At 42.7% G+C, this 26,176-nt stretch overlaps 1 protein-coding gene across 2 annotated transcripts in view; it reads right to left on the reverse strand.

Moving 5' to 3' along the window:
- LOC111970918 (lymphocyte antigen 75) overlaps positions 1-26,176 on the reverse strand; it is a 49,230-nt gene that overhangs the window by 19,688 nt on the left and 3,366 nt on the right. The window contains exons 2-27 of one of the 2 annotated variants that reach the window (XM_070445934.1): positions 25,556-25,981; positions 23,173-23,346; positions 22,130-22,291; positions 21,610-21,729; positions 20,719-20,859; positions 20,221-20,412; positions 18,080-18,234; positions 17,692-17,796; positions 17,395-17,483; positions 16,955-17,124; positions 16,575-16,774; positions 16,196-16,338; positions 14,461-14,539; positions 14,288-14,359; positions 13,818-13,941; positions 13,524-13,559; positions 13,202-13,371; positions 12,780-12,844; positions 12,498-12,574; positions 9,381-9,517; positions 8,775-8,880; positions 8,441-8,595; positions 6,367-6,496; positions 5,874-6,094; positions 5,412-5,574; positions 5,036-5,197 (exon numbers count right to left, since the gene is read on the reverse strand). In XM_070445934.1, the coding sequence (XP_070302035.1) occupies positions 5,036-5,197; positions 5,412-5,574; positions 5,874-6,094; positions 6,367-6,496; positions 8,441-8,595; positions 8,775-8,880; positions 9,381-9,517; positions 12,498-12,574; positions 12,780-12,844; positions 13,202-13,371; positions 13,524-13,559; positions 13,818-13,941; positions 14,288-14,359; positions 14,461-14,539; positions 16,196-16,338; positions 16,575-16,774; positions 16,955-17,124; positions 17,395-17,483; positions 17,692-17,796; positions 18,080-18,234; positions 20,221-20,412; positions 20,719-20,859; positions 21,610-21,729; positions 22,130-22,291; positions 23,173-23,346; positions 25,556-25,981 (3,774 nt within the window). Of the gene's footprint in view, positions 1-5,035; positions 5,201-5,411; positions 5,575-5,873; positions 6,095-6,366; positions 6,497-8,440; positions 8,596-8,774; positions 8,881-9,380; positions 9,518-12,497; positions 12,575-12,779; positions 12,845-13,201; positions 13,372-13,523; positions 13,560-13,817; positions 13,942-14,287; positions 14,360-14,460; positions 14,540-16,195; positions 16,339-16,574; positions 16,775-16,954; positions 17,125-17,394; positions 17,484-17,691; positions 17,797-18,079; positions 18,235-20,220; positions 20,413-20,718; positions 20,860-21,609; positions 21,730-22,129; positions 22,292-23,172; positions 23,347-25,555; positions 25,982-26,176 lie in introns of both variants that reach the window. The other variant, XM_023997679.1, reaches the window with a different exon arrangement.

A 26,176-nucleotide genomic window follows, 5' to 3' on the forward strand; every position in this document is an offset into this window, starting at 1 on the left:
GATCCTTTTATCATAGGTACACTTCAACTGTGAGAGACGGAATCTAAAACAAAAATCCAGAAAATCACATTGTATGATTTTTAAGTAATTAATTTGCATTTATAGCATGACATAAGTATTTGATCACCTACCAACCAGTAAGAATTCCGGCTCTCACAGACCTGTTTAGTTTTCTTTAAGAAGCCCTCCTGTTCTCCACTCATTACCTGTATTAACTGCACCTGTTTGAACTCTTACCTGTATAAAAAGACACCTGTCCACACACTCAATCAAACAGACTCCAACCTCTCCACAATGGCAAGACCAGAGAGCTGTGTAAGGACATCAGGGATAAATTGTAGACCTGCACAAGGCTGGGATGGGCTTCAGGACAATAGGCAAGCAGCTTGTGAGAAGGCAACAACTGTTGGCGCAATATTAGAAAATGGAAGAAGTTCAGGATGACGGTCAATCACCTTCGGTCTGGGGCTCCATGCAAGATCTCACCTCGTGGGGCATCAATGATCATGAGGAAGGGAGGGATCAGCCCAGAACTACACGGCAGGACCTGGTCAATGACCTGAAGAGAGCTGGGACCACAGTCTCAAAGAAACCATTAGTAACACACTACGCCGTCATGGATTAAAATCCTGCAGCGCACGCAAAGTCCCCCTGCTCAAGCCAGCGCATGTCCAGGCCCGTCTGAAGTTTGCCAATGACCATCTGGATGATCCAGAGGAGGAATGGAGACGCATGTGGTCTGATGACAAAATAGAGCTTTTTGGTCTAAACTCCACTCGCCGTGTTGGGGAAGAAGGATGAGTACAACCCCAAGAACACCATCCCAACGTGAAGCATGGAGGTGGAAACATCATTCTTTGGGATGCTTTTTCGCAAAGGGGACAGGACGACTGCACCGTATTGAGGGGAGGATGGATGGGCCATGTATCGCAGATCTTGGCCAACAACCTCCTTCCCTCAGTAAGAGCATTGAAGATGGGTCGTGGCTGGGTCTTCCAGCATGACAACAACCCGAAACACACAGCCAGGGCAACTAAGGAGTGGCTCCGTAAGAAGCATCTCAAGGTCCTGGAGTGGCCTAGCCAGTCTCCAGACCTGAACCCAATAGAAAAACTTTGGAGGGAGCTGAAAGTCCTATTGCCCAGCGACAGCCCCGAAACCTGAAGGATCTGGAGAAGGTCTGTATGGAGGAGTGGGCCAAAATCCCTGCTGCAGTTGTGCAACCTGGTCAAGAACTACAGGAAAGGTATGATCTCTGTAATTGCAAACAAAGGTTTCTTACCAAATATTAAGTTCTGCTTTTCTGATGTATCAAATACTTATGTCATGCAATAAAATGCAAATGAATTACTTAAAAATCATACAATGTGATTTTCTGGATCACATTGTATTACAGACCTCTACATGCTTTGTAAGTAGGAAAACCTGCAAAATCGGCAGTGTATCAAATACTTGGTCTCCCCACTGTATATGACATCATTTTGTTGTTGATCACCTGAAAATGAACTGCTTCAGCTCCACACAGAGGCGTCATGCCCATTTCAGCGGCTACAGCGCCTTTGTGACAAGGGGGATGATCCAAAATAAAGTTGTTAAACTGATACAAATCAAGTGTTCTCAATCAATCCATAATAAAGGATAAATCCTTAGAAAGAAAATCTGCTCAGACAATACCAAAGGCCCCAAAAGTCAAACCAAATCTATTTTGTTACCAATACAGCAGAGGCATCTCTAAGAATATAAAGAATATCATCGAAATTGACCCTGCTTTAGGTTAAGTTTTACCAGCTTCCATGGACAAGCTGGTGCAGTCAAAAAAACACCCACCGCAGTCAAAGCCACCTGGCTTTCCAAACCCACTGGCACCTTTTCTGTGAGGACACTGCCCCAACATTTTTAAAAACAAGACGTTCAATTACACAAGGAAATAACTTACCAAATCCAATCTTTTGCAAATTGCAACACTGTGCTTGTTGCTTATAGGTTGGTGTGCCCATGTGGTCGTTTTTATATTGGTTGCACAAAAAGGAACTAAAAGACAGACTGGCAGAAATAAATGTGCCATCAAAACAGTAATGACAATTATCCCACGACCGTGCATTACCAACAAGTAGGCCATGGTAGCCCGGACTTGCTTAAAGCCATGGCCATAGGTCACGCCCTGACCATAGATTGCTTTGTATGTTTCTATGTTTTGTTTGGTCAGGGTTGATGTGGGTGGGCATTTATGTTGTTAGGGTTTCTATGTTGTTTTCTATGTTGCGATATCAACAAAATTGATGATACTTTACCTCAATTCCTCGCTGCGTATGAACCGTATCACAGCTGAAAGTTAGTCGACACGTGCAACACTAAGCGCCATCTCGCACCAGCTCAGAATCCGTCCTACCGTGTCCACGCATTGTCTAGCTCCTTTCTAAACTGGGCTGGACGCCTAGTATGGTTTCAGAGGCAGGTCCGTCAGTCGTTGTCTCTGATGGGTCAAGCCATTACTTTAGGCATAGCCCTGTTTTCCTTTGGTGTTTTGTGGGTGGTGTTTCCTGTGGTCTGTGTTTCACGTTTTATTTTGTTTCTTAGTGTTCAATGACTTAATGCTATATTGAATTGGACACTTACCACGCTGCGCATTGGTCCTCTTCTCAACACTACGCGAGCGTACACCATGAGCGATCTATTCGGGTCTTCCATCAAACCAGATGGGGGATTACAGGCTTCAGTGGTCTGTACAAAAGGGAACGTTTCTGGATACACACACTCCAAAGCTACTGGTCTTTCAGGTTAACAATGAAATAGATTTAGCTCCTGTTTTTTGTTATTGTACTTCTGTAATTACAATGAGAAATCACTCATCATATTGATATCTTTTTATTTAATCTTGAGTTGTTTATTTGTTTGAATACATGATTCTTATTGCTCACTGCGTGTATCATCTTTCTGATTGTATTTACACTGTATTTGTGTTATTTCTGGTCATTCATTTCACCTGTCACTTACTATGCACCTGTAACCCTAAGAAGGCGTGAGCACATACACGTGGTGAGTTCATTTTTGGTTTGCCTAAAAAAAGGAATTTTCTCTTTTTTAAATTATTTAACTTTTCCACAAGAGAAGCAACTACCTGCGACTTAGAATTTTTGGACCAAACAAAGGTTTCTGTACCAAATATTAAGTTCTGCTTTTCTGATGTATCAAATACTTATGTCATGCAATAAAATGCAAATGAATTACTTAAAAATCATACAATGTGATTTTCTGGATCACATTGTATTACAGACCTCTACATGCTTTGTAAGTAGGAAAACCTGCAAAATCGGCAGTGTATCAAATACTTGTTCTCCCCACTGTATATGACATCATTTTGTTGTTTTGATCACCTGAAAATGAACTGCTTCAGCTCCACACAGAGGCGTCATGCCCATTTCAGCGGCTACAGCGCCTTTGTGACAAGGGGGATGATTCCAAAATAAAGTTGTTGAAACTTGATACAAATCAAGTGTTCTCAATCAATCCATAATAAAGGATAAATCCTTAGAAAGAAAATCTGCTCAGACAATACCAAAGGCCCCAAAAGTCAAACCAAATCTATTTTGTTACCCAATACAGCAGAGGCATCTCAAATAAAGAATATCATCAAACAGAATTGGAGTATCATCGAAATTGACCCTGCTTTAGGTTAAGTTTTTACCYAGCTTCCATGGACAAGCTGGTGCAGTCAAATAACACCCACCGCAGTCAAAGCCACCTGGCTTTCCAAACCCACTGGCACCTTTCTGTGAGGACACTGCCCCAACATTTTTWAAAAACAAGACGTTCAATTACACAAGGAAATAACTTACCAAATCCAATCTTTTGCAAATTGCAACACTGTGCTTGTTGCTTATAGGTTGGTGTGCCCATGTGGTCGTTTTTATATTGGTTGCACAAAAAGGARACTAAAAGACAGACTGGCAGAAKATAAATGTGCCATCAAAACAGTGAATGACAATTATCCCACGACCYTGCATTACCAACAAGTAGGCCATGGTAGCCCGGACTTGCTTAAAGCCATGGCCATAGTGTCACGCCCTGACCATAGATTGCTTTGTATGTTTCTATGTTTTGTTTGGTCAGGGTGTGATGTGGGTGGGCATTCTATGTTGTTGTCTGGGTCTGTCTTTTTCTATGTGTTTGGCCTAGTATGGTTCTCAGAGGCAGGTGTCAGTCGTTGTCTCTGATTGGGAGCCATATTTAGGTAGCCTGTTTTCCTTTGTGTTTTGTGGGTGGTTGTTTCCTGTGTCTGTGTTTCACGTTGTTATTTTGTTTCTTAGTGTTCAGTTAATAAATTGAATATGGACACTTACCACGCTGCGCATTMGTCCTCTTCTCATCACTACGACGAGCGTTACACATAGAGGTGGTCTCCATCAACCAGATGGGGGATTACAGGCTTCAGTGTCTTTACAAAGGGAAACTTTCTGGATACACACACTCAAAGCTACTGTCTTTCAGGGTTGAACAATGAAATAGATTTAGCTCCTTTTTTGTTATTGTACTTCTGTAATTATTATATATATATTTTTTTTTTATTATTAATCTTGAGTTGTTTATTTGTGTGAAACATTGTATTGGCCTATAGTTATATTTGATTGATTTACATGTATTTGTTTATTTTCTGGTCATTCATTTCACCTGTCACTACTATGCACCTGTGAACCCTGAAGAAGGCCGCTGAGCAATACACGTTGGTGAGTTCATTTTTTTTTGCTAAAACAAAGGATTTTTAACTTTTCCACAAGAGAGAATGCTTAGAATTTTTGGAAGTATGATGTTTTTACACCGCTGCAACTTAATTTGGTCGCTATAAATTAAACCCCATTCTCCAATGAGCATCTCTCTTCGTCCTTTATATTTYATGCCAAAGCAGCGCTCCCTCTTTTTCACATTTCTAATTGAGACTATAAGACATGTTTCTAATATGTATCTTGTTTATGGAGGTCTTCACAGTACAAATGGTTTCTGACTGATGTCTGTGCCAAACGGTGTCCTTGCTCCTTACCCAGTTTCTTGCACGTCTGAAGTATCTGGCCCTTGTCAAACTCTTCCCATCTGGACGATGCCAGTTGGAAGGTGTAGCAGTTGTTCTTGAAGGGGATCCAGTTTGGRCCGCTGCTCTTGTGAGGACATTTCACAGCCCTGTCCTCAGGGGTGGTGTTAGTCTCTTCTGGAAACATTGAAAGTGTTCATTCATAAAATAAAAAAGCCAAAATACWCAGTTGCTGTCTGAGGAGAGTGCATGGTTGATTTTCATCCTGTCTTGTTTTAATTATGCCACTTAACAGACAATTGCATCCAAAGTGCTTACACTRTTGGCATGACCATTACATTACAAGACCCCAGCTCTTACCAACTGAGCCACCGTATTGCTGTCTTACCGTGTGGAACATGGCAGATAGCCCCTGCCAACTGTTCCATACARTCCTTAGCCTTCCAGAAGCCGRCCGTGTCCAGAAAGACACAYCYTCCAACGGTGGGCTCTGAGGACCACCGACTAAACACAGTGTGACTGTGGTCTGTCCAGAGGTAGTGGACACCATCCTGACAATACAAAATGCTGAGTGAGTTCCTTATTTATTTAACCAGGCAAGTCAATTAAGAACAAACTGAACTGCACTGTAGAATCTGTGAAATCGGCATTATGAAATCAGCCACTATCATTCAGTGATTGCAGAACTGAAGGAACAGGATGGGTGTGGCCTATTCTACATGGTGACGGCTCAACCTAAACTCCCAATGGGTTACGGGTTGTTTGCTTTGCCATATTGCCTTAAACCCATCCCTTTTCTTTTAGATCTGCGAACACCAACGGGTTAGGGTGAAGAGCTATGGCCACTTACGTCTTCGCTGAAGAGGCCGATCCACATGGGGCTGCGTGCGCGGGTGACGTGCACGGTGAGGACCGACTGCTGCAGGGTGTCGGCTACGCTAGCCAGGTCCATGTTCTGGTTCCTGCACTCCGCCTGAGCCTCGTACCACGTCATGTTCTTCTGAAGCAGCTTAAAGGTGTGGTTGTTGACCTGGAATGGCTCCAACTGGAACTGGGGCTCCTCTGGCTTGTCTGAGAACATGAGAGGGATTTAAAGGGGTCAGACGAGGGTTCAAACCCTATTCGATATGCTCAATTTCCACTCCGCAAAACAGTAGCAATATCAAGTAACAACTATCAATAATATCAGTCTACTTCATACACTTAATATCAAGAGTCGTTCTATCACAAGCCTGCTGACTGTAGAGTCCACYCGTCATCCGTTCTTTCACCAACACTGACAAGATGAGCACAGATATTTGGTTGTGTTTGGTGCCCTCTGCTGCTAGGTAGCGGTGGTGTACCTGCGTAGTGCTGGCAGATGGACACATATTGCTGGTCAGAGCAGGAGGTGTAGTCCCAGGAGCCCATCATGGCAGAGCTGGGGTCGTTGAACACGAAGACACACAGCTCCATGCTCTCTGGGTCAAGAAGCTGCAGACAGACACAAACAACAACAGGGACACAGAGAGTTAGTTATAGGTTATGATGACCTTGAACTTTGAAASAMYTGMYYKARYTMTTTTTAGAGACTGGTATTTAGTATAGTCTATCATAATAATGTTTATGTAGTTGCATCATTTGTTTAAAAAGACTTCCTGCACACACTCTTACCAGTGGTTAAAGTACATTGTATTTCTTCCCGGAATGGAGACCTATTGGTGAACGTGCTTACTTTTGTTTTATGGGCCTAATCATGGAATTACATATAGAATCCCTATTCATTTAATAGGATCTCTATGGGCCTAATCATGGAATTACATATAGAATCCCTATTCATTTTAATAGGATCTCTATGGGCCTAATCATGGAATTACATATAGAATCCCTATTCATTTAATAGGATCTCTATGGGCCTAATCATGGAATTACATATAGAATCCCTATTCATTAAATAGGATCTCTAGGGCCTAATCATGGAATTACATATAGAATCCCTATTCATTTAATAGGATCTCTATGGGCCTAATCATAAAATTACATATAGAATCCCTATTAATTTAATAGGATCTCTATGGGCCTAATAGTAAAGCTTTGTCATCTTAACCTTTAAAATATATTAGCCTACCTTTTAATGTGGCATAAACACAACCAGTCATGTTTTCAACTGATTTTCAAACAATTACTTCAGTTTACTTGCGCACGTTACTAAGGGACGGTGGAACGACAGGGTGCAAAAAWWWWTTTATAGAACATTTAAGCCTCATACAGATATTTTTCTGCTTATAATTTCTGAAATTTTGTAGACTATTTGTTAGTCAACCTGTCTATAACTAGATACATGCAYCTTCTCTTGTCCTTACTTGATGATTGTTTGTAAGACTAAATAAAGCCTCGCTCACCCGAATGATGTCATAAATCGATAGAATGATCAAAGCGTCATCAACAATCTTGTTGACATCAGTAAAGTTTTCTCTTTTGATTTTTGCTTTTCTCACGTGGACGTTTAGCGACCAGGGAGATCTCCAAATGACATCAGTTTGACACGTTTCTAGGAAATGAAAAGCTGTGAAAACGATCCAACATGTTTCTGATAGTATTTAAGTTCATCTTGGATGCATATTTTATGTGGTTGAAAATGAATTACTGTCAGCTTTTATGCCGCTGAAAGAAATTGCACCTTTAGGCCACCCAACAGGTTTCTCAGTCTCTCAAAATGCTGAAATAAATKAATCATATTTCTCCACTCCTGGTCCTGAGACAAAATTAACATTTGGTSTATCATTTTACTGCGAGGAAAGCTTAATTGTACAGGAGTTAATATCATAATAGGCTACATGTGAGGCCTACTGTCCTTTTCCAGACTTCAGTTACTATTCCGACTATTGAGTTAGTTATATTCTGGCATCCATACGGTGCCATTTGATGAATGCAAAGAGACCACTTACAAAACACCACAAAGTGTTATGAATGACATTCTGTTATTGTCATCCATTAGGCCTGCACAAGTCTTGTAACCTGAATTGATGCGTACACTTATGCGGTCTCAGCCACTCATCTCTGCCTTGGCAAAATGACAGTGTTATCCTCGAACTACACTGCATTTTGGAGCATATTCCACAAGTTTTCAAGTCTATTCACACATGCGGCAATGATAAATAGTGTAATAGCCTACAGTTTTCTTAAKATTTGTTTTAATTATTGTGATAGGCTCATGTTTTACCGGTATGGGGTACCCCACTACTGCCTGAGGGGAGTATACCTGGTATTTTTACAGTAAAACTATTCTATGATTTCAGTTGAATGTTAAAAGAGGTATGCTTACTGTACATGCTACCTGGGGTTTGATTGAATTCTAAGTTATAACTCAACTCATAGCTCATTGATCCCTGTGGCCACGCTGGATAGAATTGAGAAGTGAAGTGAGTGGGAACTCACATTGACGAGCATGGGCCTGAGTAGGCCGTGAAGCAGGGGGTTAAAGTTGAGGTAGGAGACCGGGGAATCATCCACCCACTCTGGGTCCTGCTGTTTGAGCTTCAGGCCAATCCACGTCTTCTGGGGCTGCGCCGGCAACAGGGAGGTCACAAAGTCTGACCACAACAAACAGATAGGCGCAACTAGTCAACAACAGCTGGTTAAGAATGACGTTGAAGGGACATCAATCATTGGTCATCTCATGTCTAGGAGAATGGAAGGTTGTCTATTGATAAACATGATGAATCAAAAGACAGATAGGTAAAAGAGATCCACTAGAAGGTTTACTACTCACCCTGCTCAACTTGGTCTGTGATAGTGAGTAGAGTTCCTTTCATCGACTGACACTGCTCGTTGGCGTGTTGAAAAGTCAGGTACAGAGGCTTGATCACCACGTAGCACTGGAAAAGGCAACGACAACATTCAATAACAATTATTAGAAACTGGGTGGTTTAAGCCCTGAATGCTGATTGGCTGACAGCCGTGGTATATCAGACCGTAAACCACTGGTATGACAAAACATGTATTTTACTGCTCTAATTACATTGGTAACCAGTTTATAATAGCAATAAAGTACRACGGAGTTGGTGGTATATGGCCAATATACCCCAGCTAAGGGTTGTATCCAGGCATTCTGCGTTGTGTCGTGCTTAAGAACAGCCCTTAGTCGTGGTATATTGGCCATTTAACACACCCATTCTTGCTTACACAGAATGTACRTGTATGTAGACTAGATCAGAGGACAGACTCATTGTCATGGCTGGAATAGAACAAATTAAACAGTATCACAACTGGTTTCCATGTGTTTTATACCGCTCCATTCATTCCATTTCAGCCGTTACTGTATGACCGTCCAGTGACACAAGCCTCCAGTGTATGTGTGTGTGTACGACAGACTGACCTTGTCCCTGAAGTGTAAATAGTCGCTCTCACAGGGCAGACCATTGGGGTGAGGCTCTCCAGGGTGGGTCTCTATAGCCGTGGTGTTGTGTCTCTCACACACGAATGGCAGCTGCAGCTCACAGCTGTACTCGTACTCTGGAGGGGCAGGAGTGTGTGTGAGTGAGTGTGTGTGTGACCGGAAGGTAACAACCCACTGTGCACACATTGGTTGAATAAACATTGTTTCATGTAAAGTGTTGTGTTCCATGTTTCATGAGCTGAAATAAAAGATCCCAGAAATGTTCCATACGCACAAAAAGCTTATTTCTCTAAAATGTTATGCACAAATTTGTTTACATCCCTGTTAGTGAGCATTTTGACTTTGCCAAGGTAATCAATCCACCTGACAGGTGAGGCCTTTCAAGAAACTAATTAAACAGCATGATTATTACACAGGTGCACCTTGTGCTGGGGACAATAAAAAGACACTCTAAAATGTGCAGTTTTATCACACAACACAATGCCACAGATGTCTCAACTTTTAAGGGTGTGTGCAATTGGCATGCTGATGGCAGGAATGTCCACTAGAGCTGTTGCCAGAGAATGTAATGTTAATTTCTCTACCATAGCCTCCAATGTCGTTTTATAGAATTTGGAAGTACGTCCAACCGGCCTCACAACCACAGACCACGTGTGTGGCGTTGTGTGGGCGAGCGGTTTGCTGATGTCAGAGTTGTGTACAAAGTGCCCCATGGTGGTGTGGGTTTATGGACAARGAACACAATTGCATTTTATCATAGCAATTTGAACGCAAAGAGATACYGTGACGAGATCCTGAGGCCCATTGTCGTGCCATTCATCATCCGCTGCCATCACCTCGTTTCAGCATGATAATGCACGACCCCATGTCGCAAGGATCTGAACACAATTCCTGGAAGCTTATAATGCCCCAGTTCTTCCATGGCCTGCATACTCACCAGACAAATCACCCATTGAGCATGTTTGGGATGCTCTGGATCGACGTGTACAACAGCGTGTTCCAGTTCCCGACAATATCCAGCAACTTTGCACACCCATTGAAGAGGAGTTGGACAACATGCAACAGGCCACATGCAACAGGCCACATGCAACAGGCCACATGCAACAGGCCACATGCAACAGGCCACATGCAACAGCCTGATCAACTCTATGTGAAGGAGATGTCGCGCTGCATGAGGCAAATGGTGGTCACACCAGATACTGACTTTTTTTTAAGGTATATGTGACCAACAGATGCATATTTGTATTCTCAAACATGTGAAATCCATAGATTACGGCCTAAAGAATTTATTTAAATGGACTGATTTCAATATGAAGTGTAACTCAGTCAAATATTTAAAATTGTTGCATGTTGCATATTTTTGTTCAGTATAAATAAATGTATTTAACCTGACTAACAGGTTGTTTCATCAATCTAATTGACATAATCATCAGAACTATGTATACATTGCAATTTAGTTAAATTCCACATAGAAACGTACAAAATATGTTTTAATCATATATTCAARATACAGTATATTGGGTGGTTGAAATTGTCGAATTTTAGATTTAATTAGACAAATTTTATTTGACCTTGTTTCAATGTTGTTTGTTTGTTTGAACCAACGTCAAGCTAAATAAAAAGATATTGAAATAAAATGTGAAGCTACACTCCAATGATTTCTGCCTGAACAGTGACTCCTACTGGAATATGTGGGGTAATGTTTATTTAACCTTTTATTTAACTAGGCAAATCAGTTAAGAACAAATTCTTATTTACAATGACGTCCTACCCCAGCCAAACGAAACTGGGCCAATTGTGCACCGCCCTATGGGACTTCCAATCACGGCCAGATGTGACACAGCCTCTTGCATGGAGATGCAGTGTCTTAGACCACTGCGCCACTCGGGAGCCCAAACAAGTCTACAGTCCAGATGCCTACCTCTAAGTACCCTGCTTAGCTTTGGAAACACAACACATTGAGACATTTAGAAGTAGTTACTATTAGCTCTATAAATACTATGCCAAATTCATGATATTCATGACTTTTACCTTTTGATATTTTCTTGTATATGAAGGATGGTTGGTTGATTTCAAATTAAATCTACAAGTTAATTATTTGAAGTTTGATTTACTGCTATTCCTTAAGTTAGATTTTTGGTTGAGATGGAGARGTGAATCCAACATATCAATAATGAATTTGTAGACAAACTGGATAATGAATTTAGAACGCAACCAAATATCAACATTTGAAGGAGATCTCTCCAGCACTTTGGATTTGAAATGATAAAGTCAGACTGTCAGCTTCAATTTGAGGGTATTTCCATCCATATCGGGTAAATCGTTTAGAAATTACAGCACATAGTACATAGAAAACCCCCATTTTAGGGGACCAAAGTATTGAGACAAATTCACTTATGTGTATTAGAGTAGTAAAAAGTGAAGTATTTGGTCCCATATTCATTGCATGCAATGACTACATCAAGCTTGTGACTCTACACATTGGTTGGATGCATTTCCTGTTTGTTTTGGATTTGTGTCAGATTATTTTGTGCCCAACAAAATGTATGGTAAATATTATATTGCGTCATTTTGGAGTCACTTGTACTGTAAATAAGAATATAATATGTTTCCAAACACTTCTACATTAATGTGGTTGCTACCATGATTACGGATAATCCTAAATGAATCGTGAATAATGATGAGTGAAAAAGTTAGATGCACAAGTATCATGCCCCCCCCAAAAATGCGAACCTCCCCTGTTATTGTAATGGTGAGAGTTTAGCATGTCTTGAAATTAGATTGATCTAACAACATGTTAGTCAGGTTAAGCACATTTATTTAAGTTTTCCCCTAATTTCAATGTTTACAACACTGTTTGAAATCAGATGAAAACCGTACTGGTTGATTACTTTTTCAAATCCAATGTATTATCCACTTTGATTCCACGTCATAATACGTTGACAAATGACGTTGAACAACGTTGAATCAACCAGTGTGTGCCCAGTGGYAAGTGTCATAGTAACKAACAGCCTACATTATAATCCTTTCTACATGATCTAAAGGAAACAACTTGATTTCAACTACTCTTTGTACTGTAGTTACGTTTTCATTCACCTGGGAAGATGTTCTTGTCACTGATGGTTGTACACCTGCCCAGGAACACAGCATGGTWGTAGTGCATATGGGATAACCTAGAGGACAGGAGTAGAACGTCATTCACTCTTATTCTAACCAACACACACAATAACATCACTTATATTTGACTTGAATTTTGATCACAAGACACGGTTAGGAGGCAGTGTTTAAGAACGCGTGTTGCTGCGTGACCGTGTCAGGGGGTCGTTGTTGGTTGGTGAGGTGTGACCTGCCACGTGACTGCGTGACTGTGTGACTCACCTCATGGGGAAGTAGTGTCCAGTGTCTCTTACATCCACCCACCAGCTCTGCTTCCCTGCTGGCATCTGCCCAATCAGGTCACAAGTCAATGAATAAATAAACGCACAAGAACAAAACAAAGCCACTCCCTGCTGCTCTCACACACACACAGTGCACTCTCTCTCTTTTGATCAACGTTGACTTCCTTTTATTAGGAGAGTTCAGCAGCCACCTTCTTCCTCTCCGTTCCTCCTCTATATCCATTACAGTCGGGGTTGATACACTAGCCTTAAAGCTGAAATCGGCATGAGAGCAAACAGCGCCACTGTTCCGGCTTTAAACTGTTTCTTATACTAACTAGGTTTATACCGTACAGTAAGTCTGGCAAAAAGGTATGGTGTATGGTTTGTTCACCACGGTACTGTAATTGCACTATTCTGTACCTGTGGCAGATTATTATGGATCTGTCTGGCTGCGTTGGAGCTTTGTGGTACTGCCAGCCTGCTGCCGTTGTTGTTGCAGTACAAACTAGCCTCCTCGTATGGCAGCTTTGGTTCCGTCACAAACCAGAACTCGTTACCGTCAATGAATATGGAAGTCTCATGGTGCCCACCTGCAACAGATCAATATTATTATTCTCAAATCCTATTTTTAGTACTCAATATATAAAAAACCTCAGTTCATATGACTTAACATACATTGGTGTATAATTTCACCAGAAAAAGTCAAGAGATATTACCAAACCTACATGTCAACAACACTTACCAGGATTGTACCACACTGGGTTCTCGGGAGTTTTTCCTATTTCAGAATGAACAAACAAACAGTTKTTTTCAACTATGAGAATGCAAGATTGAAAGTGTAAAGGTCACCAAACATTTCCCCAAACTCTGATTCCTAAATTGGGTTTCTTGTAAAAATGGACAGAGGACTGTTTCTGTTGGCCAAAGGGTTCAACGTGGGACAAGCAGACACTACACAAGAGACACTTTTGAGTTGAAACTAAGGAGGAGCTAGGACACGTTCACAATCACACGGCCTGTGTGTGTGTATAGTTACCGCGGGGGATCTGGCAGACCCACTCCAGCCTGGCGTCACAGTGGAATGGMGTGGCGTAGAACGGCAGAGGAGGGAATTCATGCATCAGGAAGACAAATAAACTCCTAAAGGTTCCTTTCAGTGTCTGTCAAAGAGAGAGACGACAAGCCATGATGCATACTGGTATTTCAACATCGACATGAGATATGACATTACAACCGTAGACAGGTATTTATCGGCAAAATGTTTCTGTACCCTGGGGGGAGTGCCTTTTAGATAGTACAACTCCTGGCCCTGATGATAACGCCTGACAGATTGTAATGACAGGGCAAGAGATGTAGCCACTTCACAGGTAGGGAGCGGGAGCTCGAAAATGGAGCATGTGATGTAGGAAGAAGCTGACGGGTTTAAGTAGTGACACCTGCCATAACCACCCACCAGCAGCTGTTATGCAGTGTTGAGGCTGTATTCCAGCATCTGCACCTACCCACCTTAAAGGCTGTGCAGGCCCGGTTGTACTCATCATCCTCGTGGAACTCTTGGGGGAAAATAGCCATTGACACCTTCGGATGAATCACGACATGTATATTATCAGAATGGTTACTTATTATAGTCTCTCTACGGGAGTTACACACAGAGGTACAATGTGTTTTCCTCTACTCACAGGCCTGTTGTCGCTCCACTCCCAGGAACCAGCAGCTGGGTTTCTCCTGTTCAGCCCCACCCAGAAGAACCGGTCATCACTGGGACAGAAAGGACACAAACACTGTTAACAAACATATCATTCTCACTTTTTTATTGTTGTTTATTATATTTTTTGGGGCTCAAAAGGCAGTGTTTAAACAATATATTAAGTATATTGTTGCTAGTGATTGAAKCTTCCCCCTGCAGAGCATTGCAGGACAGGTTCCTTGTGTGAACCATACTTGTTACTATTGACAGGAAACAGCTTACATTAGCATAAAGATGATGAGACCATGTGAATTTCAAAACACAGATGTGTGTGGTAACTGTGGTGGGTGTTGTGGAACAGTTTGAGAGCTTCAAGTTCCTTGGTGTCCACATCACCAACAAARTAGTATGGTCCAAACACACCAAGACAGTCGTGAAGTGGGCACGACAAAGCCTATTCCCCCTTAGGAAACTAAAAAGATTTGGCATGGYTCCTCAGATCCTCAAAAGATTCTCAAGCTGCAACATCGAGAGCATCCTGACTGGTTGCATCAAAGCCTGGTACGGCAATTGCTCGGCCTCCGACCGCAAGGCACTACAGAGGGTAGTGCGTACGGCCCAGTACATCACTGGGGCTAAGCTGCCTGCCATCCAGGACCTCTACACCGGGCGGTGTCAGAGGAAGGCCCTAAAAATTGTCAAAGACCCCAGCCAACCCAGTCATAGACGGTTCTCTCTACTACCGCATGGCAAGCGGTACAGGAGTGCCAAGTCTAGGACAAAAAGGCTTCTCAACAGTTTTTACCACCAAGCCATAAGACTCCTGAACAGGTAATCAAATGGCTACCTGGACTATTTGCATTGTGTTCCCCCCAACCCCTCTTTTACTCTGATGCTATTCTCTGTTTATCATATATGCATAGTCACTTTAACTATACATTCATGTACATACTACCTCAATTGGCACGACCAACCAGTGCCCCCGCACATTGACTAACCGGGCTATCTGCATTGTGTCCTGCAACCCACCACCCGCCAACCCCTCTTTTACGCTACTGCTACTCTCTGTTAATCATATATGCATAGTCACTTTAACCATATCTATACGTACATACTACCTCAATCAGCCCGACTTGTTAGCCTCGCTACTGTTATAGCCTCGCTACTGTTATTTTTCACCGTCTTTTTAATGTTGTTTTATTTCTCTACTTACCTATTGTTCACCTAATACCTTTTTTGCACTGTTGGTTAGAGCCTGTAAGTAAGCATTTCACTGTAAGGTCTACAACTGTTGTATTCAGCGCACGTGACAAATAAACTTCGATTTGATTTGATTTGTTGGTGTCCGTTACAGTGGTGGGAACTAGAGCCGTGTGTAAGCTCTGACCTATGAGAGAGAATGCAGTGTGTTGTGTATGTGTGTACTGTATAAAGCTGGCATTAAGTTGCTGTTGTTGGAATGTGGTTATGAACATGCCTACATAATTCACATTGTTTAGTTGAGGTGACTAGACCAGTCTGACTACTGTGGCTGTGTGTGTGTGTTATCACTGTGTGTGTGTGTTATCACTGTGTGTGTGTGTGTTATCACTGTGTGTGTGTGTGTTATCACTGTGTGTGCGTGTTATCACTGTGTGTGCGTGTTATCACTGTGTGTGCGTGCGCGTGAGTATATGCGTGAGTGGTGTGTGCAGCGTGTGTGTGTGTGTGGGTGCAAGGGCCCCTACCTGATGGAGTCTCTCATGACATAGTTCAGGGCTCCCATCTCCTGTGGGTGGTTGAAGCTGGGTAGATGGGCCCCCAGGGCCTCACAGAATCTCTCTGCCTCCTCCCAGGACCGCTTACGACTCAGCCTCTCCTCGTGGAACACCTGGCACAGCATTGCCACGGTTACCAATACTAACACACCAACACCCTACGGTAATGTTGTTATAACACACTAACATACTGCAATTGGGTCGCCATGAGACCTCAAGGTGCAACGACACAGTAACTTAAACCAACATGGTCACTAAGGCGCATCGAGTGTACGTACACATGCTGCTGAGTGAAGTAAACTGGATCTGCGTCAATTCATTTCAAGGACACACACAGGCCTACACATACCTTGTAGCAGTAGGAAATGCCAGGCCTGGATGTCCATCCATCAGGACAGGGGAGGTTAGGGTCGGGCTCAGGGACTAAGGGTTGTGGAGCGGCGATGTCTCTCTTACAGATGGAGCCAGCTTTAAACATAGTGCAGTTCTTTACCACCCATTTACCCAGAGGCTTGGCTGTGGACATCACTGCACAGCCCCCTGCTAGGGCTGAAACACACACACAGACACACACGTAAGTAACTCGCATCCACACATATGTAACACACACAGACACACACGTAACTCACGCACACCCATCAAGCGTTTCTCTCCATCTCGCATCACTGAAACCCCAACAGGGTTACACCCTTAAACACAAATACAGAATACTTCACAGTCTGGACTAACCTGGTTCAAACCAGCCCCAGTTGGTGTATGCGACATTGGTTCCCGAGCCATCCTGAGCGACCCACTGGTACTCCCCTGTAGTCTTTATGTCCTGGAGGCCAGTCCAGAAATACTGGCTCTTTACGTTGATCTCTTCCACAAGGAGTCTATTGATGAAGGCCTGCTCGAACCTGTGGAGAACACATCGAAGAACGATTGAGCCTGCGTCCCAAATGGCACCTTATTCCCTATGTAGTGCACTACTTTTGACCTTACACCTGTGCAAGAGGGAACAAGACAATTAGCGAGACCATATTGAGTGTTGAGAGTTAATGTGGAATGCTGTTGGGTTTTGGCACCCTTCCAAGGCAATTTCTCAGAAACACAGCGTTGACTTTACAGTGACTGGAAAAGAAAGAGTTAAAAGGAAGAATGAAAGAGATAACAAGGAATGGCTGTACCTGTTGTTTATGGTGAGGTCACACCTGTCCTTGAACGACACTTCTTTAGAGTCCACTTTGTAGCACGAGTTCCCATGTCTCCTCCAGTCCTTCAGGAAGGGGAAGAGATGTAAACCAAACGAATAAACMAAATAAATAATCATTGAACTGTTCGTCTAGAGCTAGATGCCATTTGTTGCTTGTCCTCAGAAACGAAAACAAAATGAATAAATTTAACAAATGAAATCAATCCAAAGAGCTCGACAAGGTACAGTGTGTCCTGGGAAGAGGAGGTTGGGGCTGGGGAACAATGCTTACCCCTTCAGGAGGGCATCCTGTCGTAGAAGACTCATTCACCTCTCCTTTCTTCTGACACATGAAAGGCAGCTTCTGGTCACAGCTCCTAACCCTCCAGCCATGAGACTGGACAACAGAAAAAGGAGATAAAGGCATGGATCTAGACATACCGTACATAGACTTCCTATAAATGCCCAACATCTAAGGTCTGCTATGAGTACAATGTCATGTTGATGCTATTAAGTGAGCAATAGGACCTGCTGCCTATTTCTTAGCAAATTGTTAGCCTGTTAAAGCATGATACTGTTAAAACATATTCATAAGTAGCCAAGCAAGATCTGTTGTAGGCTAAACCATTTCGCCAATTATCACACACACASACACACACCCACAAACACGACACACGCACCTCTCCAGAGTAGGAGACGCAGCCAGACTCTCCTGAGGGTTGGATAGGATGATTTCTGTCCCAGTAGGTGAAGGAGACTGGTGTCTCATCAGCCCAGCTAAGGATGGCTGGGTTCCCCGTCCCCACCAGACCGATCCACACGTCCAACACAACATCTGACAGGAGGCCACCACAACATAACACTCCCTTTAACTACTGTACAGCAGCTTGATTATTGATTGATTCTGATGATCGAACATATAGTTGAAGTCGGAAGTTTACATACATTTAGGTTGGAGTCATTAAAACAGGTTTTTCAACCACTCCACAAATTTATTGTTAACAAACTATAGTTTTGGCAAGTCGGTTAGGAGTACTTTGTGCATGACACAAGTCAGTTTTCCAACAATTGTTTACAGACAGATTATTTAACTTGTAATTCACTGTATCACAATTCCATTGGGTCAGAAGTTTACATACACTAAGTTGACTGTGCATTTAAACAGCTTAGAAAATTCCAGAAAATAATGTCATGGCTTTAGAAGCTTCTGATAGGCTAATTGACATCATTTGAGTCAATTGGAGGTGTACCTGTGGATGTATTTTAAGGCCTACCTTCAAACTCAGTGCCTCTTTGCTTGACATCATGGGAAAATCAAAAGAAATCAGCCAAGACCTCAGAAACAAAAATGGTAGACCTCCACAAGTCTGGCTCATCCTTGGGAGCAATTTCCAAACGCCTGAATGTACCACGTTCATCTGTACAAACAATAGCACGCAAGTATAAACACCATGGGACCACGCAGCCCTCGTATGGCTCAGGAAGGAGATGTGTTCTGTCTCCTAGAGATGAACGAACTTTGGTGCGAAAAGTGCAAATCAATCCCAGAACAACAGCAAAGGACCTTGTGAAGATGCTGGAGGAAACAGGTACAAAAGTATCTATATCTCCAGTATAACGAGTCCTATATCGACATAACCTGAAAGGCCGCTCAGCAAGGAAGAAGCCACTGCTCCAAAACCGCAATAAAAAAGCCAGACTACGGTTTGCAACTGCACATGGGGACAAAAATCGTACAAATGTCCTCTGGTCTGATGAAACAAAATAGAACTGCTTGGCCATAGTGACCATCGTTAGGTTTGGAGGAAAAAGGGGGAGGCTTGCAAGCCGAAGAACACCATCCCAACCGTGAAGTACGGGGGTGGCAGCATCATGTTGTGGGGGTGCTTTGCTGCAGGAGGGTCTGGTGCATTTCACAAAAATAGATGGCATCATGAGGCAGGACAATTATGTGGATATATTGAAGCAACATCTCAAGACGTCAGTCAAGAAGTTAAAGCTTGGTCGCAAATGGGTCTTCCAAATGGACAATGACCCCAAGCATACTTCCAAAGTTGTGGCAAAATGGCTTAAGGACAACAAAGTCAAGGTATTGGAGTGGCCATCACAAAGTCCTGACCTCAATCCTATAGAAAATGTGTGGGCAGAACTGAAAAAGCGTGTGCGAGCAGGAGCCCTACAAACCTGACTCAGTTACACCAGCTCTGTCAGGAGGAATAGGCCAAAATTCACCCAACTTATTGTGGGAAGCTTGTGGAAGGCTACACGAAACATTTGACCCAAGTTAAACAATTTAAAGGCAATGCTACCAAATACTAATTGAGTGTATGTAAACTTCTGACCCACTGGGAATGTGATGAAAGAAATAAAAGCTGAAATAAATAATTATCTCTACTATTATTCTGACATTTCACATTCTTAAAATAAAGTGGTGATCCTAACTGACCTAAGACAGGGAATCTTTACTAGGACAAAATGTCAGGAACTGTGAAAAACTGTGAAAAATGTATTTGGCTAAGGTGTATGTAAACTTCCGACTTCAACTGTACATAAAAAAGCCAAAGCCTCTCACAGAAGATAACGGAGCATTTCAACTATGTATCTCTGACCAATGGCACGTCTTCCCCACACAGCACAACCGAACCGATGATATCTGACAGTATTCCACTGTAAAATGCTTTAGATGCCTAATAATAAGCACTATAATGCCTTACCTTGAATCATGACTGATACCTAGCACTAGAAGCCTCTAGCCATGCCTCAGGGCAATACAATGCCATACACGACAACTGTGGTTGGTTTCTCTGAGCATGCAGTTTACCTGCATGGAATTGAGTGCTGATCATCTCAATGCTGTCCAGGCTGTGTAGACTGACCAGGCCTCCTCCGATGGTCTTACAGTAATTCTCGGCCTGAGCAAACATCGTTGGTTCATCCTTCACCAGCTTGTAACAGAACATGTTCCAAGGGGCCCAGCCCTCGTCACATATGGTGGATTTATACACCAAAGGCTCTGCAGAGAAAAACAAGATCAAGAAAAGATAGATAGAAATAATATTGTGTGAGTTAAAAGGCTAGGATGGCCTGACAGGTAAATCAAACATTTGAGCACTTGGAAGAGCACGCCAAAGACAAAAAACACTGTGACAATACATGAGTTGAGATGCAAAGCTAGGATGGCCTTAAAATGTAGTGTTTCAGCACCTTGGAAAAGCGCTACATAAATCCCTTTGCCAGAGGACAGAAATACAGTATATCTAATTGGAGGATAAAAGAGTAAGACCTTCCCTGTTAATGTGATAAACTGGTTGACTCTTACCTGTTGCTACCGACTGGGTGACGTTGACGTTTTTCTTACAGATGTAGGGAAGTTTTTTATCGCAGATCTCACTCTCGTAGTAGTTTTTCGAATTCATGAGTCCACAGTCTGACTCCCTTAGGATCGATGTGTGTGGCATTGCTACACACACACACACACACACACACACACACACACACACACACACACACACACACACACACTCTCTTAGTTAAGCTTTCCTAATGAACCAGGAAATCAGTAGTTATTTCTGTTTGTTTATCAAAGTTAGCAGGCTTGCTTATTGATCCTGCTTTGTAGTAAACTCCTCGGTACTACTGAGGGTGAACAATAACGCAACCCAGAGAGGTCAAAGGGCACTGAGTAAGGACAGTGACGTCATCACCACTCTGACAGAGCAGTCCAGTCCCAAATGGCAGCCTATTCCCATATACAGTGCACTACTTTGACTAGGGCACATGCTAATGGTTATATACAGAGGCCCATTCAGGCAAGTTGACTTGTTATTCAAGCTCGTTCACGACAATCCTCAAGCACACACACTGCCTGGCCCTGTGCAGTGCTGTGTCCAGTCACAATGACCCTGCCTGCCTGCTCACAACACAACACTGGCCTCTTTGTTTCCCTGGTGGCATTGTGACACAGGCTGGAGAATGAGATGGGTGCCAGGCAGTAGGGTGGTATGGCTGTGGCATACCTGTAACAACCAATGCGTGTACTATTCAGTACTTCTGCCATGGCTGTATCGTTGTACTATAAATAGTTGTAACCTAGTTGTGACATTGCTATAGCCATATATGCACCGTAGTTGTACTATGGTTATTACCACAGTTGTACAAAGTACCATGCTAAAGCCGTGTGTCTGTGTGTCTGTATGTGTTGCGTCCTCACCGTTGTCCCAGCGCACGTTGTTGAGGGGTGAGCCGTCTGACCACTGCCAGCCCTGAGACGTGTCCAGCTGGTGTAGGCCGATCCACATCCTGTCTGGCCTGCTGTTATGGGCCACGTCCACTTCAGTCCACACAGAACAGAGACGAGACCAGATTAGACAAGCTACATCTAGCTACAACGTAGATGACAGAATCTTCATTTTTACTGCCCTTGTGGGCATATATCATATCGGCAATTAGTCAATATAAAATAGCTATGTTTTACCCCCTCTTAACAGTCAGTGAAATAGGTTCCCTATGTCTTAGAAACTGTGATGATACTAGTGTAATAATGATGGATGGTAATGGCCAAGTATTTCCAAGTATTGTACAGTAGTCCCAATTACTTCGAAGTAAGTACTATGTGCCAAGTGGGTCAGGCACTACATGATTCAAGTTACTGTTCCTGTAATGCAGGTTTGGGATGTTTGTTTTGTATGAATGCGGCCATCGACAGTCACTATAGTGGAAGGCAGTCTTACAGATGGGGAAGGCTTGGTCCTCTGAGCTAGACACGCTGAGCAGGTCAGCTCCCTGGCTGCGACAAGAGTCCAGCGCTTCCTGCCATGTCACTGCGACCTGGGACACAAACTCATAACAGGGCCCCCCCTCGGGGCCATTGAACAGGGCCTTGCAGCCTTCCTCTGTGAGAGAGATCAGAGAGGGGATTCAGCATTGTGGTAGTATGTGTGTGTATGTAGGGGGTTGTGTMCATATCCAGCAGTGCCGCTGAACACTTTGTTTTGCTACGGCATTTCTCAACTAGCATCCAACAGACAAATGTATCGTTCCATATTTCAGTAAAACTTATCYTTAAATATATGCCAAATAAAAARAGTGTCTGAYCTCCACAGATGTATTTCTAAACTAAGTTACTCACAGAGGATTGACATCGTCAGACACTGGAAAATGTAATCCGTCAAAAAATACTTATATCACACCAAACACGCCAAAGTGTTTGTGGGTTCAGAGCAGTCTCGCCTAGCTAGACTGGAGCATTCAAAGATCGTGGAAGTAAGCCGTCTGGCTCCAAAGACTAGTTTCAGAGCAGAGTTGTGGTCAAGTCAATCTTAATTCCAGTCAACTACGGAAAATTATTTGCACTCCTATGGACAAATTCCACATCCTTAATTCAACTGAGGGGAACTGAAATAGAATTGAGCCCAATCTTGATGCAGAGATCTTTCTACGTCCTTCTCTTAAAGGGAAACTCCACCAAGACAAGTAGACTACTTAAAGGAAAACCCCATCCAAAAACTATCTTTTGGTATTTGTTTCATTAGTCCGTTGTTGATATAATCCCAAYATGTTTTGTATGTCAGCAATCGGGCAACTGAATTTGACTGCTGTCAGAAAGTTACAACTGACGAATGAAACAAATACGTAAAGATAGTTTTCCTTTAAGTACTCTATTAGTACTAGTTCCAGTAATCATTATATGTGAAGGGAAACGGTACAAGAAGACTAGTAGTAGATTCATTCCAGAATCATGATTTATATCTATAATAAAAAGAAGAAAACTTGCCATGTTTTAGACAGTATCCCATCTTTTTGTCAGCGTCATAGTCAGAGGTTGTGGAACACCAGTATAGTTCAGATGATTGGTCGTCGGGGAGGCACTCGTGGTACCAGCTGCCGTTGTAGTGGAAGGGAAACTCACAYGGCTCCCCGGTCGACGTCCCATTGGTGGTYTGGACAACTATGGGTCGAGGAGYAAAATGATTAGAATGAATCCCATGMCACCCATTTCAAATGAGTTTATTAGGAATATCGGAGTTAGTATTCAATCTGGACACATCTAAKGATATGACCTTGCACAGTTTGACTGTCAACTCAACTGGATTTAGTATGTAGGACGGGTCTGTGTACAGGTCCTTAATGTAGGACCTGTACACAGAACACATTCGTTGAATACAAATGCTGCTGCTTTCAATGGAGAGACAGAGTTTAGATCATGTTAAACTGTATCATTTAGCAGAAGGCTACTGGCAAACAAGTGGCATAAAGTGCCATAGAAATGATTTAAAATGGAACAGGGTCAATATTTAATGTGATGCGCAGGGGGCGTCAATTGGGTATGGCAGCTACCATACCCTAGTTCAACACCAACAATTTAAAAGAGGCTACTAAAATCATTCCCATGCGGATTAAAATGCAAATGCAGTTTAGCAATATTAACGGGCTAGCTTTAGAACCATGTGGACAGCTCTGAGGCAGGCTGTTGATCGGTAGTAGAGAACATGTTTTAGGGCGCCTCGGAGCGGTAGAGAAGGCTGCAGTGAACAACGCAACTTTTCTCTCAAAACAATGCAGAGGTGGAAGATGGCTGAAGATAGCTAGGTAATTGCTGTTTMACTTGACAGGAAACTAAACTCGAGTTTCTATTCCCGGTGCTGAGCTAGTGTGTAGCAGTTAACTGCTGTATGACATGTGTTTGTAGAACGTTAAGTCCCCTATCGACTGAGCCGAATGAAGCTACAGCAGCCAAGACGATAAAGGCTGGAGTCAATTCAGCTGTTCTCCAAATTGCATTTTAGAGTTTAAAAAAAAAATTGTGTAGAAATGCAGCAAATGAGCTTCGATTTGATAAAAAATATCACTTTGCCCCTGTCACGTTGCCATACCCTAAGTTTAGTTGAAATGACGGCCCTGTGCAAACGTGATGTAGATAAGTGAAAATGAAAGCAAGTGTGTTCATACAGGCCTTGCTGAGTCATACTAGCCATGTCAACAGTTACAAGGAAAACTGTGGTAATTCTSGTTGGAAAGATTCCCCTTCAATTCCAAACGGAACAAATTAAACATGTGACTGCCAAGCAGAGCTCTGTACAGTGCACCTGATATTAGCATACAACAGATCATGCTAAATCTATTGTCTCCAAGTGATACAGGATGTTGTTCATAAAGATATCAATGTAAATGTCTAGGTACACTACCATTCAAAAGTTTGGGGTCACTTAGAAATCTCCTTGTTTTAATGGACAAAATAACATATTTTGTCCATTAAAATTACATCAAATTGATCAGAAATACAGTGTAGACATTGTTAATGTTGTAAATGACTATTGTAGCTGGAAATGGCTGATTTTTTATGGAATATCTACATAGGTGTACAGAGGCCCATTATCAACAACCATCACTCCTGTGTTCCAATGGCACGTTGTGTTAGCTAATCCAAGTTTATCATTTTAAAAGGATAATCGATCATTAGAAAACCCTTTTGCAATTATTTTAGCACAGTTGAAAACTGTTTTCTGATTAAAGAAGCAATAAAACTTATTTTAGCCTTCTTTAGACTAGTTGAGTATCTGGAGKAWCAGCATTTGTGGGTTCGAGTACAGGCTCAAAATGGCCAGAAACAAAGAKCTTATTRCTGAAATTCYTCAGTCTATTCTTGTTCTGAGAAATGAAGGCTATTCCATGTGAGAAAGGCAGAGTTGCAAAGAAAAAGCCATCTCTCAGACTGGCTAATAAAAAGAAAAGATTAAGATTGGCAAAAGAACACAGACACTGGACAGAGGAAGATTGGAAAAAGGTGTTATGGACAGAAGAATCTAAGTTTGAGGTGTTCAGATCACAAAGAAGAACATTCGTGAGACGCAGAKAAAATGAAAAGATGCCAGAGGAGTGCTTGACGCCATCTGTCAAGCATGGTGGAGGCAATGTGATGGTCTGGGGGTGCTATGGTGGTGGTAAAGTGGGACATTTCTTAGTGTCCCCAAACTTTTGAACGGCCGTGTATATCTAAGTTCAGTGCATTCTTGTAAAATGTGGCTAGAGGTTTTATACATGTAAATAAGCATAGATAGGCCTACATGAGATGGGAAAAACTATGTTTATTCTATTCTATTATGTCCTATTCTATTCCATTAGGAAAATAAGCCGCTCAGAGGACAGAACACACTCACTGCGCATCGGCCGCTGGCAGATATTATTGGTCGACTCATCCCTCCTCCAGGCGTCTGAGGAGTCGCGCTTGGCACTGACCAGCCCATCGGTCACCGTGAGGCCCATCTGGTACACCGTATAGATGGCCCCYTCCAGGCAGCGCCACAACAGCATGGTGGGCTCCATGGAGCCACAGCTGAACAGAGACAGGGCCTTGGTCTTCACCTCCAGACCCAAGCACTGGGACGTGCCCACGTGGAAGAGACGGTGGCCGGACCCCCACTTCCACTGGGACCCCCTGGAGCCGTCACACTCCCCCAGGGTCACGCTGAACCCAGACCCTCCAGACTTAGCCCCTGCTATCCCGGAAACTCCAGTCCCAGACGTGGACATAGCTACCAGGCACTTTCCTGTGCTCACATGCTGGATGGTGAAGGTGTCGTCACCTGGAAATGATCATGAACACACAGTTGAAGTCGGAAGTTTACATACACCTTAGCCAAATATATTATATCTCAGTTTATCACAATTCCTGACATTTCATCTAAGTAAAAATTCCCTGTCTTAGGTCAGTTAGGATCACCACTTTATTTTAAGAATGTGAAATGTCAGAATAATAGTAGAGAGAATGATTTATTTCA

This window comes from Salvelinus sp. IW2-2015, linkage group LG12 (genome assembly GCF_002910315.2).
Source record: "Salvelinus sp. IW2-2015 linkage group LG12, ASM291031v2, whole genome shotgun sequence".
NCBI lineage: Eukaryota > Metazoa > Chordata > Actinopteri > Salmoniformes > Salmonidae > Salvelinus > Salvelinus sp. IW2-2015.